We start from the raw sequence: 19,692 nt of genomic DNA, 5'->3' as shown, positions 1-19,692 counted from the left end.
TATATTGGGATTTAATGCCTAACCTTGTAAAGACCTTTGGGTCAATAGCCTAGTAGCATCCTATGAACCTACGAAAGGAAACAAAATCTTGTCCAAAAATAGGAAGGGCTATGCCCAAAAGACAAATAGCTCCTTTGTCAGTCTCACCAAGCAACTGAGGGGAATAGTAATGTCCACCAAAGCCAATTTTGAGGAAAATTAGTCTTCCAGGCTAAGAATGAACAAAGGGGATTTTACAGTTATGTACACAACCTTAAAGGGAACATCCAATAATGTGCTTGAACCAATAGAAAATGGAACTTCCTATAATGAAGTGGGGGATATAGCAAATTTGTTGACTGGTAAAAAATAAATCTATTTCCAGTTTCATCCACCTATCACCCCCAGTTCTACCCAGGAGATACCCTCTACCATGTCTCCCCCAACTATCATTAAAGAGCAGGATCTCACTGCACTCTCCAAAGCTAAAAACACTACATCAATGGTTCCTAATAACATCCCAGGATGTCTGCAAAATATCTTGAAACGTAACTTGTCAGACCTACTAGAATATTTAAATAGTTTGAAACATGACTTATCAGGCCAGCTAGAATCTCTATGCAACCACAGTCTCCAGATAGGCCTCATCTCTAGGGAATGGAAGGCTGCAACTGTCATCCCTCTACACAAAGACAGACCAACTACAGACCCATATGTTTGATTTTTCTTATATGCAAGGCCTTGGAAAGAATTATTATGGACTTGATAAACAAAGCTATGGGAAATCTTCAAACTCAGGACCCATCCCAGTTTGGTTTCATCAAGGGCAGGTCAAGGTCTTGGTTGACTTCTTCTAGAAGGTCAGTACAGCCATGGACAAGAGCAAAATGGTACACACACTGCCTACCTTGATCTGGCAAAGGCATGTGACACAATACCTCACTGGGATATTATAGACAAACTCACAAATTTAGGCATAAATCCCTATGTCATCTGATGGATAGCCAAATGGCTCACAGATAGGACCTATGAAGTTAGGTTGGGGCAGTCCACTTCCACCAGTAGCCTAGTACCTACCTATGAACCAATAGGCTGGCTACTAGTGGTGTCCCACAGGGCTTGGCACTGGTACCTCTAATGTTTGGAATATACTTTTCTGAAGTCAAAGCAAATGTAGAAGGCCTTTAGCTGACTAAATTTGCTGATGACTTCAAGCTGGGTGCAATCAGTGAATCCTCCAAAGATGTAGATATCCTCCAGGAAGGTTTTCTGACATGGACAAATAACTGGTGCCAGAACCATGGCCTAAAACTTAATGCAAAAAATACATAATTATATCCTTTGGGAAGATGACCCCCCTCCCCCAAATTACAAATTTATAACAATTGCCTACGAGTGAATCCAGTGGTAGGAGACTTGGGAACCCAGGTTGACAGTAACCAGAAATTTGATCACCATGTGTTCATGGTAGTGAGAAAATCCTTCTACATGACACAACTTATACGTAAAAGTGTGGCATCCAGCTCTAAGGAGATCATAGTTCCACTATACTGAGCCCTCACTAGACCAATAATAGAGTACAATGAACCCTTCAACATGTTCCTGACCAGGCATTTGCAACAGCTGGAGTGACCATAGTTTCCTAATTAAAAGAATACAGGGTGTAAACAATATGTCACATGCAGACAGCCTCAAGGTCCTGTCCCTGTACTAGGTCTCCTGCATACTACTGAGGGGCAATCTATGCCTAACCTACAAGGCATTCTCCAATCCTGCCCTGATGGATCTGCTACACATTAGTAAAACAAACTGCACTAAAATTACCTGATCTAAGTCTTATCTGTGATGTAAACAAAGCTTGGTGGGACAAATGTGTGTTTCAGTGATTACTCCTTCTCTGGAACAGACTTCCTATTTATGTGAAACACTGCTCTTCCCTAAGTCTATTTCAACATAATTTAGACCAATGGATGGGAAATCACAAATTTACCCCTGGCTTGCTGCCTGTTTCCCCTTATAGATGGGGCAGTTTCTAGATGCCCTAAGGCACAGGCATTTATCAAAGGCATTAAAGCCCATGGGCATTGATAATTGGGAAAACTGGAGCATGCATGGCTAGACTTAGCGGCTCTAGGGCCATTAGCCTAATGACCTCTTATGATATTATGATCCTATGTATGATACAAATGTTCTGTACTGCCCAGGCAAAGGATTAAACGTAGTGTATTTACCAGAAAAATATGTTAGCGCAAGTAGTAGAGATTGTTTGGATAATGCAGCAGCTATCACTGATGCAAGGAGGAAGGAAAATCATTTCACAGACGTACTGACTCTGACTTAGATATGCAATCGATGAAAGATATGGCTTGAGCAGACATGATTATTATGGAAAGAAATTCAGTTTTATTTCTCTTTCCAAAGAAAGTAAGTTGTTTCCAGAACTGGGTGTTCATATATGACACAATAATAGTTGCCAGTCAACTGAGAAAACAAATGCTAGCGAGGATAAAGATACGTTAACACATCTGGGAAAAGTTAAAGTGCAAAGAGGAGGAATGCTAATTCAGATGGAAGTAGTACTGGAGAGGTGCTCATCATAGTATTCACTGCTGCTGTCTTCTCGTTTGGAATATCCCTCATGCAAGTAGCCCTTGGCCTCCCTTACTTCCACAGCTTTACCATCTCCCAGAGCTTCTGACAATGTTCTTCTACAAAGCAGTAAAGATGTCAATGTTATAAATAGTGATTCACCCAATGCCATCTTCAGATCTTTTCACTGTGCAGTATGCATAGCCATATGTGTTTTGTACAACTCCGTCTACCACCATTTGGCCTACTTACAGCAAACAGATACATAGCTCATAGGGGATCTTTTCTCACACCATACATCTGCTTCATTGTTTTGCTTGTGTCTGATTCTGAATCAAATTCAGAAGTGTATTTTGTAAGAGTTATATGGTGTGTGGGCAACAAATCCCTCACAAGGATTTTTCTAATAGGTGTTTGCACTGCATAACAGTTTAAATATTATTTGCTTGTGGTACAAGTATTGATCATAAAAATTGCTGTATTCTTAATACAATCACCATTCCAATTGTACACAATGATACTGATGTTGCTGGTCTCAGGCAGTCCTCAGATATCTGTAAAATAGCAACATTCCTTTATGTAAACACACTACTGCAGCTGCAGTGCATCTATTCACAATGGCTTTGTATATCATCAGGAAAAAGATCCTACAACCTTCTGAGTTTGGCAGTTGTGCTGTTGGCGATCATGCCTGTGGTTGCTTCACAGCATTCCTTGTCTGGCATGTTTTATTGTGTGTAACTAGTTACAGTTTTAAAAAGCTTCATTTACAGAGGAAAAGAGAATGGCATTTGACTACTGCTCTACCTGGCAGCAGTGACTAATCTTTGTTTCATGAGTTATTGTAAGAAATACAGAAGGAAGAAGATTCTGACCAATAGAAAATGGCAAATTTCTCTGCCATTGTATAATGCACATTACACCATGGATAACCTTAATAAGCATATCAGCAGCTGAGTCACATTGTGATAACATTTCATACAGCCCTTCTGGAATAAGAAATACTGAAAGTAAAGTGTAGTGACACTACCGACAGTAAGAGAAACAAGATATAAACAAATTAAGGGCAAATGTCAAATAAAGCCAGAAATCACAAATAAAAGGAAAAATAAAGACTAACGGGCATTTCTTCCTCCACAAACTGTATACTACATAATATTTATTATAAAACAAAAGCATTTTGCTACTGCTAAAACCTTGCTAGCAAAGTTTTGTATGTGCAGGGACAGGAAAGAATGCTAAATATTTTCTTCCATTAATAATGCATTAAGACTTTCACAGTAAAAAAAAAAATAGAAAGCATCACAGTAAAAAAAAAAGTTTAGTCTGTGGGGAAGAATATATAACAAATACTTGTGAAAACTATTTCTTCTTGCTTGCTCCAAACACTCCCCCGTCTCCCTCTTTCCCTACTGTCTCACAATATGGGAAAGAAGCAGTGTGTTAACAAAACAGAAGGCAGTATTTCTGAACTCCCAAAGTTAGTATAATTATTTTATATAAATATAAAAAATCTCATAAAAATTTAAAGTAATAAAATGGAAGGAAATCCGGTATCATTCTTAAAATAAGAACAGCACTAAAGTAGTACCTAAGTGTGCTCTTACACAGACATATATATACCCAGGCATGCATTCACACGTACATGCACACACGTTAACTAAAACAACTTAAAGGAAATATTTTTCAAGCTTGCATTCATTCATTAAATGTATAGCAAAGAACACAGCGAAAAAAAAATTATCTGTATTATACGACATAATAACAATAATTAGTGCAGAGAGTATGATTTTTGTTAGACAACTGAAGCTCAGACCTTATAGTCCAACTCCAACATTTGTGGGCAAATAATAGACAGCCCACATCTCACCACTGATCATCACTTAAATAATTTTAGATCAGCTTTAGTAAAAAGCAAAAAATAAATAAATAAATAACATTGATCAGTAGTAGCAGAAATTACCCATTGTATATTAGCAATACGTAACGTTGCTGCAGGCTTCCCTGTTATTGAATAGGACTCTTAGATTTGCAAGAAGGTAGATTGTGATAATTCTGCTTACATGACAGCTGCTATTTATATTCTGCTGTTTGTGCTTCTGCTCATAAACCTGTCTGACAGGATTTTCACAGGTTTGTGATATTAGACCTACAAAATGAAGATGGATATTTTTGTCATACAAAAAAAGATGAAAACAAAATGTAGAATCCTTACAAAAAGTATGGAGACTATTTATCTGCACATCTTCAAGACCTTTGTCAAAAGAAAAGTATTTTGAATTTGAAAATAAAAGGTTTCTTGTTACAGAACATGAAACAATTCCTGCTTATGGAAAGGGACTTTGCAATGTAAAAGTAAAACAGTGTTGGTCTTTATGATTTTACCTGCAATTTCAGAATGAATAAGTCCTGACAATCTAAACATGGGTGTCTTAATTTGCAGTAAATTTTGAAAGGCTGTCTAACCATCTGTGTTTTTTTTCCTTAATAATAGGACCTGCCAAAGAGAAAAAGTCAATACCACTCACTGCTTCAGCCTTAGATGAAATCAGCACTAACCATAGTATTGGCAGCACACAAAGTACACCCTGCTCAACCAGCAGCATGGCCTAACAAACTTTCCCATCTCCAAAGTCTTCAAAACATCAACTGGACACTCCCATGCTCCATCACCAGTCACACACTCCGAAAGCTCAGAGCAACCCATCAAAGCAGCAAGCATCTGCTGACTTGTCCCCTTTCTGGTGTATAGAGCAGGAACATATGCAAACCCACAGACGCAGATGGCTAATAAGACAATTGATATATATTGATGCTTGTGATGATTAGACGTATCTGCTAAAACTAATGATACGACTTGTGCCATCAACCAACTGTCAAGCAGTTTCCTGTGAGAGTGTGTTCTGATCTGGGAAAAATCATCTCTGGCACTTTAATGCATACTTCAGTTGTTTTTGTTCCTTGACCATTTACCTTAACAGTACTGGAAGACTGACCATGTCCTCTCTTTGCTTTGAAGTTGTAAACTGCAGCTCAAGGATATATACATTTTTCTTCTAAATCCATTAACTTCAGATTAAGTTGAATGATTTCCTACAAACTTGACTAAAGTAGATACTGTGCTAATTAATCAGGTTTCTTAAAACATGTAAATGCATAGCAGTGACTGATTCAAAAACATGAAACCACTACCCAAATTTTTATCCCTACAAGTGAAAGTACCATGCAAGCACACTTTTGCTGGATACCAACAGGAACCTTCCATGGTCAGCATATGCAAATAGTAAGCTTGAAAGAGGACCAGTATTTACAAACCTAAACTGGATAATTTCTCATATAGTGAGTAAACTACAGTGCATGACAAATTATACAACTGTAAGAAACAAGTCTGAATGGGAATTATGAACTAATACATGAAGATGTGCCAAAAAATTACATCTAGAAAGTGTATATATCCACTTTAGCACCCAGGAGTCAAGGCCTTGTTAAACATTAATAGTTTTCATCACATTTACTACAGTGAATTTAATTCATACATACTCTAGAATACAGAGATAATTTTGATAAAAGTGTGAAATGGCCAGTCATTTGTTCTAGTCAATATAATCATGCTTTCTGGAAAAAAAAAAATCTGATTTTCAACTACCAATTCGTAATTGACAAAGTCCCAGTTGTGTAAATGATGCCTACCATCTGATTTTTTTTTACTGGTTTCCATTCTCTCTCTTTATAAAACTATACTTACTCAGTTTTAAATGCATCTGTTCACACCATTATTTGCAATGTTAAAAAAAAAAAGCAAGCATAATCAAAGATGTTTAGGAGCACCACCTTTCATTGTAGAAAGTATTATTGTATCATAAAGGGCTGCTGTATTAAACTAGAAGATGCATTCTGTGTAGCATACAAAAGTACATGCCTTTCAGAAAATCCTTCAGTGACAGAATGAGTTGCCCTGAAATTCAACAATTACAGCTGCCTTGCAGAGTTGTGACACATGCAGTTTGCAGACTTTAATTTTCACAGAAGCATATAAAACTGAGAGTTTTAGGGTAATGTAGTAGTCATGACTGTTTGGATCCTAGTTTATCCTTGTATAATATCCATGATTTTCTTGTGTTGTTACCCTTCCAATACATCAATACAGCAAAAATAATGATGTCATATTGTGTCACTGTACTGTAGAATGAGTAATATGGAATTATAAACTATAAAATAAAAGGAAAAGATGTTAGTGCAGCTGCATGAGCCAAAAATAGTCAAGTATAATATGATAAACAAGAGGTCCAGCATGCTTTTTGACAAGCTTCATTGATCAGTGTGTGCTATTGCTGCTTTTGAAATCAGCAGGGATGATTAGCCCTGTGATGGTGGTTGTATTACTCCAGATAATATGGGTTCATCTCTTAGGCTTTGCCACCAGCAGCAGAATCTGGAAAGAAGGGAAGACTTAGTGTCCTGTGAATGCATTGCTTCTTAGGAGAGGCAATATAATCTATATTCCAGTAGCATACCAAATAAAAGAAAAACTTAAGTATCATGGCAATTTTGTGATGTTAAACCTTATTAATGAAATAGACCAAAAGAAACAGAAATTACATTCCTCTCCACAGATACAAAATGGAGTGATCCCATGCAACCATGGAAGACCATTGATCATTTTTTTTATCCATTCCCCCCACCACCACCAGAAAAACGCACCAAACAATGAAACCTTGATTGTAAGCAGACACCAAACACATAAACTGGATTTAGAATATCCAAACTCAGAGCTTATAGGTTTAGGAAGAACATCTAGAGGGAGTCAATTGTACTTGGGTTATGAAACATAACTGAAATTCTGAGAGGACCATCCTTGACAGTGGAAGGTGACTGTTACAAGCAGAAGGAGGAGCACTGAAGCATGAGAGAATAGACTACTAAGGACTATCTGAGGTCCTTAAATGTAAGTAGGAAATATTACCACCTATTCTAAAGCAAAACCAAAACCAAAACCAAACAAGAGGCTGTAAGATTGTTGTCTCTTTTCAGAGTGACATTGCTTATGCTCCATTTAAAGGAATAGTGCCTAGTCTTGTGATTTAATAACATTTTCTAATATTCTGCTTTGTTTGTAAATGAAACATCCTGAAAAACATTTCTGTCAAAAGAAAAATATTTCTCAGTGGTTCAAAATACACAAGCGTATACTTCTGATGTTCATTTTTATTATTTTTGATACAATGCTGAACATTTCTAATGATGTGTGTTTCACCTTTGAGGTGTTGTGGGCAAATGAGTCCTCCAAGAAAGAAAAATATATATACAAGAGTATTGATGTGTATAATGTGTACACACACACACACATATATATATATATATATATATATATATATATATATATATATATATATATACTGGCCCATCATACATGATGAATTAACAAAGACCCCAGGAAACAATCACTGCATGGAATATATAACAATAGTAATTTTGTTTTATATAATTGTAAACACAAATACAGACAGTGGTATATAAATGTATTTATAATATATAGTGTTATTTTTATGTGTGTATATGTAATGTATTTTGTTTTTCATGATTGTTATTGCTTATATTATTCATACCAGAAATGTATTCAGAGGAAAATATCATAGAAGTACATTTAAAATCAGCTTCACATAATAATGCTTTATTTATAGCCACTTGCCTGCAGATCAGCAGTTATTTCAAAATATGTAAAGAACTGAACTAAATATAGCTTTAGCACAACCCACAAGATAATACAAAGATCACACTAATATCCTGTTGAAATACCATATATTAAAGTGCCTCACTTGTCAGGGTGGCAGCTTTGCAAGTCAGACATCGAAAACAAGACTCATAAGCAGCACCCAATAAAATGGCATTAGTCTCTCCCCGCCTTAGCCAGGCACAATGTATAGGACTCATAGAATCCCAGCTAAATGAGAATGTGACAGTGAGCACCTCTGAAAAGTTACCTAAACACCATTTCATGGTGTAATCTGAAGTATTTACTTGTGACAGAAATTGTTTTACTAATTGTAACACTGATACAGATAATAGTTCAGGGAGTGTACACCTAGCCAGTGTCCAACTGCCAGACACAAGTATGCCACTTAATCAGTAGGTAACATGTCTTAACGGCAGAAAATTAAAAAAAATGTTATGAGTTTTACTCCAACAGATGAAGTTAGGCCACTAATTCTGCAGCAGTGAAGTACAATCTTCTTAATAAAAGTAGGAACTATGTTCCTATCTCATTAAAACACATCTATGGAACAGAACTTGGAAGCTGGATAGGAATGACTCTACAGTTCTACCAGCCTATGATTCAGTTAGCCCTAGATATCATAGCAGGCCAGTATCTCTCTGGCTCCTTATTTTGGTTTAGGATAGTCTAAACTTTTTAACAGGTCAGATTTTAATGTCAGAACTTAACCTCCTTCATCTCTCCTTGTGCATGTTGAGAGCATTCACTTAGCTTGCAAGAGGAGGGTCCCAAAATGGGCACAATAACTTATTGCATCATTTCATCATGACAACATGAACACTGTACTAGTTGCTTTTTCCATCACAGCAGTATGCCTAGCTATACATTCAAAATTTGTAGTTCTGCCAATTAGTGCATTCCTTCAGTAAAACTCAAATATTGTAGACTGACTGATTGTCCTTTTATATTACATGCCCCTTACACTTTCTGCCTGAATTACAGCTAAAAGTGGATTACAGCAGATCTAGTCACTTAACGGGTTATTAAGTAAAGAATTAAAATTAAATTAAAATGTTGTTATTCTGCTCAAAAGGTTTGCATCTGACTATGCTTGACCAGGAGTGGGTCCCTATGATGAACTGCTGTTGCAAGACTGGGACAGAGTAGTAGATGGCTAGCGTTCACATCGTGGAGGGATGGGTCTCTGTAAGTGTGGAGAGCTGGCCCCACATTAGATCTTTTGCACAGAAGCAGCATGTAGGGTTTTACTCATCTTATAGTGTGATGTTATGATTGCATACCCACATGCACAGGCATATATGAGGAGATGCCACCCTGGAACATTATACTGTTCTCATACAGAGACGAAGGATAACAATAACCTGACAGCCACTGATCATGCATGACTGTCCACACATGCAGTATCCTGGAAAACAGTAAGAACAATAATGAAGGTAAACAGGTGCAGAGGGTCGAGGACCAGGTGACCAAATGTTTATTAACTTTTTTTTTGCTTAGATATGAATGTAAAGGCAGTTCCCATATAACGTTTCATTAAAAAAACAGCATTTTCCGATAGAAACCACTCTCTATAATACTGCCTACAGATATTGTTGTATGGCCATATTGCTTGTACAGTACTTGAGTAAATTCAGTCACCTTAGAGCTGTGTCCTCGATAATAATTTCAAGGATTATTGATGTGCGGCTTGTGCAATATTCTGAGTTTATATATTAGGTGACAGTCATGTCAGTATACATTAGTCCAACTACATACAAATAAGATCTAACTGAAAGTGTCCATTTTTTCCATAATGGCATGCAGCATTTTTATGAAATTGTGCAGCACAATTTGACATCTTTGCAACAGATCAAAAACAGTTGTTCTGTAGGATGAGTCATCAGTCAGAGTTAACTAGTAACTGCTGAAGGGGCATTTTTGGACATAAACAGGCAAAACTCAACCACCAATAGAAAATCTGAACATTTTGTTTCTTCTAAAATGTGACAATCTTGTTGTTGAGGCAATCCCCCCACATGAAGGTCTGGGATGACTTCTCCATAGTAAATTCCCTTTGGCACATTCTCACTTAACTATACAGTTCTATTACTACCAGTCTAAATTGTATTTAAAAGATGTAATACAATATTTTATTATTTTTAATAAAGTTGAAAATATCAATGATTCCTTGTTGCCCTTCTGCTTCCTGTTACTATGATCAAGTGTTTTTAAGTGGTAATACTGGACACTTTGGTCCTCCACCACTTGCAATGACAAGCCCATCACTTGTCTTTCCCTAATATGGATTTCTTCTGCCTGATTTGTGAGAAGCAGATTCACATAAATGTGCATGTACGCTCAAATATCTAAAAATGGTGTTTGCTTGCTATTGAAAACTGTAAGTATCTTGTCAGTCTCTCCTATGGCAAGATTGCACTGATGAAGTAGATGTATAAATCCAAGGAAATTAACAAATGGGAGTTTTTCGTCTGTATGTGCATATATATATTATGATTGTTGAGTGTTTAATGTTTGTTGTCAGCTTGTATTGTAATGCCAAGGCAAGATTTCAAGAGGAAAAAAATGTGAAATGCAGCTGTTGTTTCCACAGTTTCACATGGCATGCCTTGTTTAAAAGCAAAGTATCATGTTTGAGTAGAGATTAGGTGAAATAGTCCATCTGAAGTGCATTGGCTGATCATGCTGTGTTTTTACTGAATTAATTTTGTGTCTGTATAACCATAGTAATTAATGTGGCAAACAAAATTTTTATTTTGTACTAAAATCTGGCAAAATTGTTTCATTAGATGTATGTGTTTTCTTTTCTAATTACTATGGAAAGAATCACATAATATCCAGGAAAGAGGTCGAGAAGTTAAAACACATTTTTCCTGTCTTTCTCCTCTCCTTGTCTCCGCAACTATCTGGCAGTTCCTGAACTGTTTCATCAAAGTCTCCAGAGAACTGTCTACTGACACAGGAGAAAGAAAATAAGATTCATATCTTCAGGAAAACAAAATATTTTCCTTTTTTTTTTTAAATCTCGTTTTCAAACAATGCATCCATATTTGCACAGGCACAAGATAGGCTACGGAGCTGAACTGTGGTGGAAAGTTTAAAACAACAGTAACACTTAGCACGGTCAGCATCTGCTTCTTACTGGCAGCTACCATTCTTGGTTCAACATGACCACAGTCCAGAGCAGTCAGGCAATCCAAGAACTGAAGACTAGATTATTCTAAATCATTGTTATTGGTGGCAACAACTGTGGAAATAATAAAAATATGTATAAAACAATGACTGAGTTAGTTATTTTTTATTGTTTCCAGAAATATTAAATTATACCTTGTGTGCATTTAACATGTGGTGCATAACAGCAAATTGGGGAATTACACAGGAAGGATAAAACCATGTTGAACTGCCTTGCTGTTATGTAAAGTCCCACAACCGTCACTGCAATCTGAGGATCAGTGCTAACTAGTAGGTCACACATGGGAAGAAACAGCTGTATAATAAAGAAACAATGTCATCTACAGTCACGTGGCAGTAAGCAATAAGTATAGGTTAAAGTTATACATGATTCATGCAGAATTAGTGAACAGTCAAGAAAAAAGAGAAACAGCTAAACGAAGTAAAAATACTGAATGCTGTAGCTTGTATATGTACCTTACAAAACAACATTTGACAACATGAAGGTGTTTTCTACTACATCCCCAGAGATACTTTTATTTATTTATTTTTTTTCTTAGTAAAGTGTTAAGTGAATTAGCCTTCCCAGACCCATCTCAGATATGAGCCAAGCCAACAAAAGCAAGGGTAAATGCAAAATATATATAGTTTAGAGGAGCCAGTCATCAAGAATGTTTTTGGGAAGAAACTGGACTTAGCAGAGGAAGCCCATACAAACACAAGGAAAACATGAAAAAAGAATGTGACAACAGGCCAGAACTTAATCCTGGTTCTGAAGCTACAAATTCAAAATCTTAACCATTGAGCCAGCCAGTTACCCTGAGATAGCTACATTATATAGATACATTGCACACATTATGAGATAAGATGCTAATTTTTACCCTGAAAAATCTGTCTACTGCAGAGAGAGGTACAGGGATGACAGTTTTCCATTTTTTTTACTGAAATTTATATACATAAATTCAGAATAATCTACAATTTCTGCAAACATTAAAAGCAATGCTGTACTTAATTTGACCGTACATGTCTTGGAATTCTAGTTTCAGTACTGATGATGTTGCACATTTTGGCCACATGTTACATATTATGTCATTCATTTTGCCAAAGAAAGGTTGAAATGTATGCTGCAAACTAAAGATCAGTCCCAGCCGTCCTGTAGGAATTATTATTACCCTATGGTCATAACACCCCAATATAAGTGTCAGGGAAAGTGGCTTTGAGGAACACAGTTTTTTGGGGTGCAACAGTACCCAAGACAGTTTGTTTTTTCCTAAACACTTTCTATCTAAATCATGCTCAATTGTTTTTTTTTTTTAATTATATAAATGAAGTGAGGCTAGAACATGATGATTATACTTGCATTCAAACCCTAGTGCAAGACAAAAACATTTAGTGGTCATTCTTATTTCAGGTTTGAATTAACTAGGGGTATCAGTAATATGAAAGTACCAGATGTACTTGCTAGCTACTATTTAAGAATGGAGATGGATGATCATTAATGAAAGACTGAAGGCAATTTTGTTGGGACTCTATAGCACCTATTTCGAGGAAAAATTGTATCAGCAATTTAAATGCAATAATTATATCTGTTTCTTAAAGCTATTGAGTCTGCAGTTTTGTTCAATTGGTAGGGTCACCCTTGGCAAATTACTCTAAGAGGAAGGACCAGACAAACAACAATCCAAAAATGTGACACCCCCCAAGGCAGTTCCCTCAAAGAGTAAGAGAACTTCAAGCAGAAGTTAAATACTAGGGCACATCCCTAGGAAAAGGCCTGGAGAGATGTCCATTGCCAAGATCCTGATGGCCAGGTGGCTCTCATACTCCTGTTGGAATGAGTTCCAAAAAAAAACTGCAAGGAGCTAGCTGTCTTGTAGGTTTACATTCTGCAAGAAGGTGTGTGTGTGTGTGTGGGGGGGGGGGGTAGATATGGTACTTTACAAGTGGTAGGTAGGAATGGAATGGATAATGATAGACAAGATTCTTGTAATCAAAACTGGCTTTAAGGATGCAAAATATTACTTCACTGTTAGGAAAAGAACTAGAACCTGTAAGGAGTTTGAAAAGTAGCAACTAGCTATGGTTGATCTTAATGCTTTATGTGGTACTGAGTCTGAAAGTAAACATTGATTGGGGATGGACTCTGTCTTGCTCAGGAAATCCCCTTCAAAAGAGGCCCCAGAAAAAAAAAATGGGGGATATTCACTGCCATGTCAAGAGGTTTAAAAATGACACACACACAGAACAGATGTGGTATAATCTCCACAAGCTCCATACTGCAACTGATTTCCTTCAAACTTCAGTGTACCACATGGCATGCAAACTGCTATTGTTAGCTTATTAGCCTTAAAGATATATTCCCCTTCACCTCACAGCAAGACGTTGTTGCATTCAATTCTCAGTTAGAGCATCTTTTGTGTGGAGGCATGCATGAATGGCGTGCCTTCGTTGAAGGTTGTGCATCAGGGCTGGTAACTCGGCACGTAAAAATCCACTCCCAAACATTAGCGGACCGGAGTTCCACTGTGGTGACCCCTAACCAGGATAAGCCGAAAGACACAACAACAACATTCAGATTATAGCTCAATCATAGTTTTGTAGAAATAGTAGCAAAAGACAAAAGAAAGTGCTTTGCAAGGGTTTGTGGTCCCTTTATACCAAATCTTGATGAGTGGATGGGAAATAGGAAATACACCCTGGGGATCACTTCTGTGACTGTGCTCAACAGGGGCACAGGAAATTAACTTTCGTGGGTGGCGTAAGCCAGGGAACCTTATTGGCTAGGCTTACTTAGGCCCTTTGCTGATAGCCTAGTACCTACCTATGCCAGACATAGTCATGACATTTCTAATATCCACACACTGCTGCAAACAGCTCCTTTTCTATTTGTGCATACCTGTTCTGTACATTTGTAAATGCACTTGATCTTCATGCAACTGGTCTGTTCACTTATAGCATTATTGCTCCTACTTCCTTTTGTGTGATATCTTATGGCACCACTGGCTTATTCACCTCCTACTAGTTTAATGTTGGGAAATCTGTAACTAGTTTTTCGAACACTTCTCAAGTCATGGTCTTTTCCAGATTGCATCTTGCTCATACACTTCTCTTAGAGGCACAGTAATCTCTGACATATTAGGTACACATTTTGAAAGATATTGCGTGTAATATAGTAAAATATGTCATGCTACATATAAATCTTGCAAGGTACCGCATTATTATTAGAAACATCTTTGTATTCACCTATCTTCTGATTTTTTTTTCTTCATCAGAATCCAATCTTTCTGATGTTAGAATATGACCCATGTATTTCACAGTTGTCAGTTTTATTTACATTAGTTCTTAATTAACCTGATGTGATGTTGCCTTACTCTGTCAGCTGTATCAGTTTCTTATCATGCTCTTCTTATGTTTGACTACACATTAAAAGATCATCAATTATGTTAACAGCATCTTTCAATCTCCTGGGCAAAAGCTGTATGGAAAACCTCTGGCACTGATATGAGATATGAAATAGAATGTCTATGGAATCTATATTTCCCTACCAGTGGATTAAATGAACACAACTGGGAGCTTTCAGCAGTAAATACAAAGGCACACCATAGGTAAGGGGATGAACAAAATCTTTAATTGTAGAACAAACTGAGTGCTTTCGCAGTGCACAGAACACTTCTTCAGACTAATGAATTAAAAAACAAACTTGCCATTTAAATACTTAATTAGTCTAACTGACCAATGACAGAACATCTAAAAATATATATGTAAGCAATACCCTGCCAAAATAAAAGGTTTTTGGTAGTGCTTATGGCAATTTCTTATCGCAAATATCCCTATTCTAGGAATGTATTCCCTTAAAAACAAACTGTATGCATATAACACAAAACAGTGTGTATTTAATAACATTACTCTATCTATATAAATATACAGCAGTAATCTAAATAAAAAACACTAGATGGCAGTAAAAAAATGTATATAGAAAAAATATATATAAATATATACATATGTATAGAAAATGTTTTATATATATATATATATATATATATATATATATATATACAGTACATCTAAAAAATAAAGAATAGAAAATATATATGTACTTGTGTTATATGTTTAGTGTTGCAAAAGCATCCTATTAACATACCGGCAACTGTGTATACTGACCCTAACATGAAGATCTAATTCACTTTCATGTGAATATGTACACTCTATGTAAGCAAATAATAACATAATGTTTGGCTAGCTAAATATATAAAAACAACTATCTTAAAAGACTTACTCAAAAATCTTGCTGTGTCTTATCACCAATAGAAAAGCTTACTCCTAACTATCATACATATATCTCAATAAAATGTATTAATACTGCGTCCGTTTAAAACAATGTATACAAACATATGACATAAAATATTTAATATAGACTTAAAAAACTCTAAAATATATATAGAAATGTATATAAATATGCAACTCTTTAAAAAACAATAATCAAAATAGAAAGCAGTATAACAATATGATGAAACTGCTGTAGAAAACAGTGTTGTTAAAACATCATATGGATATATATGAATATGTATATCTACCTAAAAAGGAACATATTCACTTTCTATATGGATATGTACAAGTGATGAAATAATGTGCAACTAGCTAAATATACACAGGACTACTATCATACAAGACTTATTTAAAAACTTCATTGAATATCTTGGTGTATCCTCCCCCAACAAAAAACTCCTGAAATATCATATGTAGAGACATTAGCGGTTTACTGGCCTATCCCTTAAAAATGGCTTCAGACTCACTTTTTCATTCAGGCCATGCTCTTTGTCTGCTTGATACCTCAAGATGCATTTGTTCTCTTCTTTTTCTGTGTGATTCTTGATGTTTCTTAGCCTAGCATTGGTTTTAATGAGTTCTATGGCCATAAAACTAAACCTATGGGTTAAATCATGGCTTATAGTATGTCTCGCTAGGGCATTACGCTCATCTTCTCTGCGTATGGCATACAGGTGTTCTCTGACTCTCTCCCTTAAAGTCCTGTTGGTCTTCCCTATATAGAATGAGGTACATTTAGAACATTGGGCCAGGTATACTAAATTTCTAGACCTACAGTCAGCATAATGTTTAAAGGTATACAATTTCTCTGTATCTGGATGCTTGAAAGTATTGGCATTCACCATAAAGGTACATTGGCTGCAACTACGGCAGACAAAAGTGCCCTGCCTATCTGATTTCACTATGTCAGCAGTGTTCTTCTCATAACAAAGCATTCTCTTAAGGGACTTGGTATTCCTGTAGGGGTATCTAGGTTGCTCCCCTACTGTTTGTAAGACTGTTTCATTCACAGTTAATATACTCCAATGCCTTCTGATTATCTAATTTATCCTCTTATTACTGTTAGTATAGGGAATAGTGAGCCTATGAGTCTGTTTGCCTATATCATTTTTATGTAAATCATATCTGTCCTGTTTAAAAAAAAAAAGGGTCTACCTCTGTCATGTCTGCACGTGGCTAAGGTGTCTAGTACCTCTGCACTTTCTCTATTATTGTACCATCTATCTCTAAACTCATTTTTAAGGTTATCTATAGTCCTTTCAAAGGTCGGATCATGACTAGTTAGCCTAGATACCTTTAAACCTTGGCCTTTCACTATATTATGATATACATGGGGGGGGGTGCATGCTGCTCCTGTGTAGTAATGTATTCTTTCTACAACTCTTTCTATATAATTGTGAACTGGGAGCTTTGTTCATCTAGCCTTACCACCAAGAAACCCTGTTTTACCTATAGTACTGAAAACACTTAACATTTTGCACTCCAGAGACCTTTCCTGCAGTTGTAAGCAGTAGTTCATAATGTTTCTTAAGCATTGTGTTTGGAGGTCTTGCAGATCAATAAAAGTGTGAATCCTGCCTTTTTTTCACAACACCGACCATGTTATTCACTCATTCAGTTAGCTATAATTGCGTCTGACTTCCATTCCTACAAATTCTGTTCTGCTTTCCTTTCAAAGTGCATTGGCTGCATTCTTGGTATTATAATACATTTTATTTAAATACTGACAAGGGGGTCATTGAAGTCTGTCTGATTGAATCACTTGTTTACACAAATGGGGCTGACAAAGATTTGGAAATATTTAAAGCCTTAGAAGTTTTTATTTTGATGTTTTTATTGGTGAAAGCTTTATGTCTTACAAATGTAATGCTCTAAACCACAACTCCCACCTGTGATTCCCACACAGTCAATCACAGGTGGCAACAGTTTTTGGTTCAAAGTTTTTCCACCACCATTAAAGGTCTGGGAGTAAAGCCTACATTGTCTTAAAAATGTGGGATGGGAACCATCACAGAAGCTATACACTTACGGAGTTTTATAACATTTTGTTTGCATGTAATATGCTTCTGACAAGCTTCCTAAGCCTGTAAACAACTCAGCCTGCACATCAGAATATCATGGCTATGGTTCTGTACTGTATCTGAAGTACCACTGTGACTTGCTATTAATCTGATTTATTTATTTATTTATTTTTTTATCATTCCTAGCTTCTCAAAGCTACACAACCCAGTATGTCAGGACGACTACTTTTTAAAAAAACACCTAACCTTTTAGGTTTGTACTCATATGTCAGCAGTTTATGATGTGATGCAGCCACTTTGTGGCCAGAACAGGTTAACAGTGTGCCCCCAGCTCTCCACTGAATATTCATAAGCTCCAAGGCTGTACTTTGACACGATATTAAAATCTGCACTTATATCTTAGTTTACATTACACATTCTGTCCCTTATGTTTCAGATTTTCTTTCCAGCAAGTAACATCATACTTCTATTTCTGTGATTCAGACTTCACTGTCCTAGGTCTTTATTCCCACAATGCCAATCAAATCTTATTTTGGTGTTAGATTTTGTATTTCTGTTCAATAACATGTAAATTATTTTTCACACATTTTAGAAAAATGTCACTTTCTGGTACAGTTTCTTCAGGTAGATTAAATGCAGAGCAACTCTTCCTGTCATGTTTATAGTCACACCTACTACAAGCTTAAATTTCAAGTGCATAAGAATCTTTTTTCCTAGACTTTACTTCTGTTGCAATACATTGCCACATGTCTCTATTTTTGGTATATATTACTTTTACAGCACATCCTACCTTTGTCTCATTTTGTCATAAAGATTGACTGACATTTTATTTTATGCACATTCATTTTCAGTTACTTCTTTGGATCTGTGCACCAATACTTTCATCTGTTCTCTACTTATTCACAGCTTTTGATAAGGTCAAGTCTTAAACACCTGCCTCTTGTATCTACATTTCTTATACCACATATTCTCTCTCTCTCTAATGTAGCCAACCAAATTCATAGTTATGATTCTATTCTTCTGCTCATCAGTATAAGCATGTGCAGATACGTAAGACCTCAAGATCTTGCGAAGATCAAATGTCCAATAAAAGGCAAATTCCTTCTGGGATTGCAACATGTACTGAATTTTCTCCAAGTACTTTTATCTTCGGTCTTGCCATAACCCCTTCAAGAAAAGTAAAATGATTAAATACCTTTATGTCTTCTCCAGAAACATACAGGAATGCAGCACAATAAATCTCTTCATACTTTCTAACTAATCAATTTTCAGAGAGGAAAATTTTCTGGCTCCAAAGCCTCCAGTTTGCAACCAAGTCATTGTTTAAGAATCAGAAAAGAGTGCAGTTCAGCCATATTTTCCACTGAAAATTGTAATCTGCATCCTTTCACAAACAAAAATTGACAGCAAACTAATTTCTTCAGTACTGCAAATGGATTTTTTCAGTTCTAATATATATATATATATATATATATTTCACTACTCTGATACAACTTCTTATCAGAAGGCTTAATAAATAACACCAACAAAACAGATGTGGTTTTATCTCTATGAAGCATACATTACCAATTACCTTTCCTGTGCATGATATGACATGCAAAGCAATGCAGCTACATTAGCCTTAAAGCCATACACTTACATAACAGACACTCACAAGTCACTAGAAGGTGCCATACAGTTGGAGGTTGCACCGTAGAAAGAAACTGACTGGCTTCTGTTTGCACACATGCATCTAGTTGCCATTTAGGGTAGTCAGCTTTCTTGGAGACCATGGCAGTGGTGCTTGATAGGGCATCACATTTTCATTCTATAGTCCTACTGTGAGATTTCAGCACTCATGAAGAGAGTGATGGAGATACCTGGGGTGATTGGGAA

The 19,692-nt window shown here is 36.3% G+C and overlaps 2 protein-coding genes across 6 annotated transcripts in view; one reads left to right on the top strand and one right to left on the bottom strand.

The window, feature by feature from the left end:
* ENG (endoglin) overlaps nt 1-11,578 on the top strand; it is a 730,651-nt gene extending 719,073 nt beyond the window's left edge. For all 5 annotated transcript variants that reach the window (XM_044090171.1, XM_044090170.1, XM_044090172.1 and 2 more), the window contains exon 16: nt 5,063-11,578. In XM_044090171.1, the coding sequence (XP_043946106.1) occupies nt 5,063-5,181 (119 nt within the window). In that variant the 3' untranslated portion in view covers nt 5,182-11,578. The remainder of the gene's footprint in view (nt 1-5,062) is intronic.
* Nucleotides 1-19,692, bottom strand: part of LOC122817037 (transient receptor potential cation channel subfamily C member 4 associated protein) — a gene marked incomplete in the record, with an annotated part of 2,826,501 nt that overhangs the window by 2,183,199 nt on the left and 623,610 nt on the right.

Source organism: Protopterus annectens, chromosome 12.part0 (genome assembly GCF_019279795.1).
Source record: "Protopterus annectens isolate FY-2018-M chromosome 12.part0, PAN1.0, whole genome shotgun sequence".
Classification (NCBI taxonomy): Eukaryota; Metazoa; Chordata; order Ceratodontiformes; family Protopteridae; genus Protopterus; species Protopterus annectens.
Note: the sequence above shows the minus strand (reverse complement) of the source record. Positions and strands in the feature narration are given on the sequence as shown.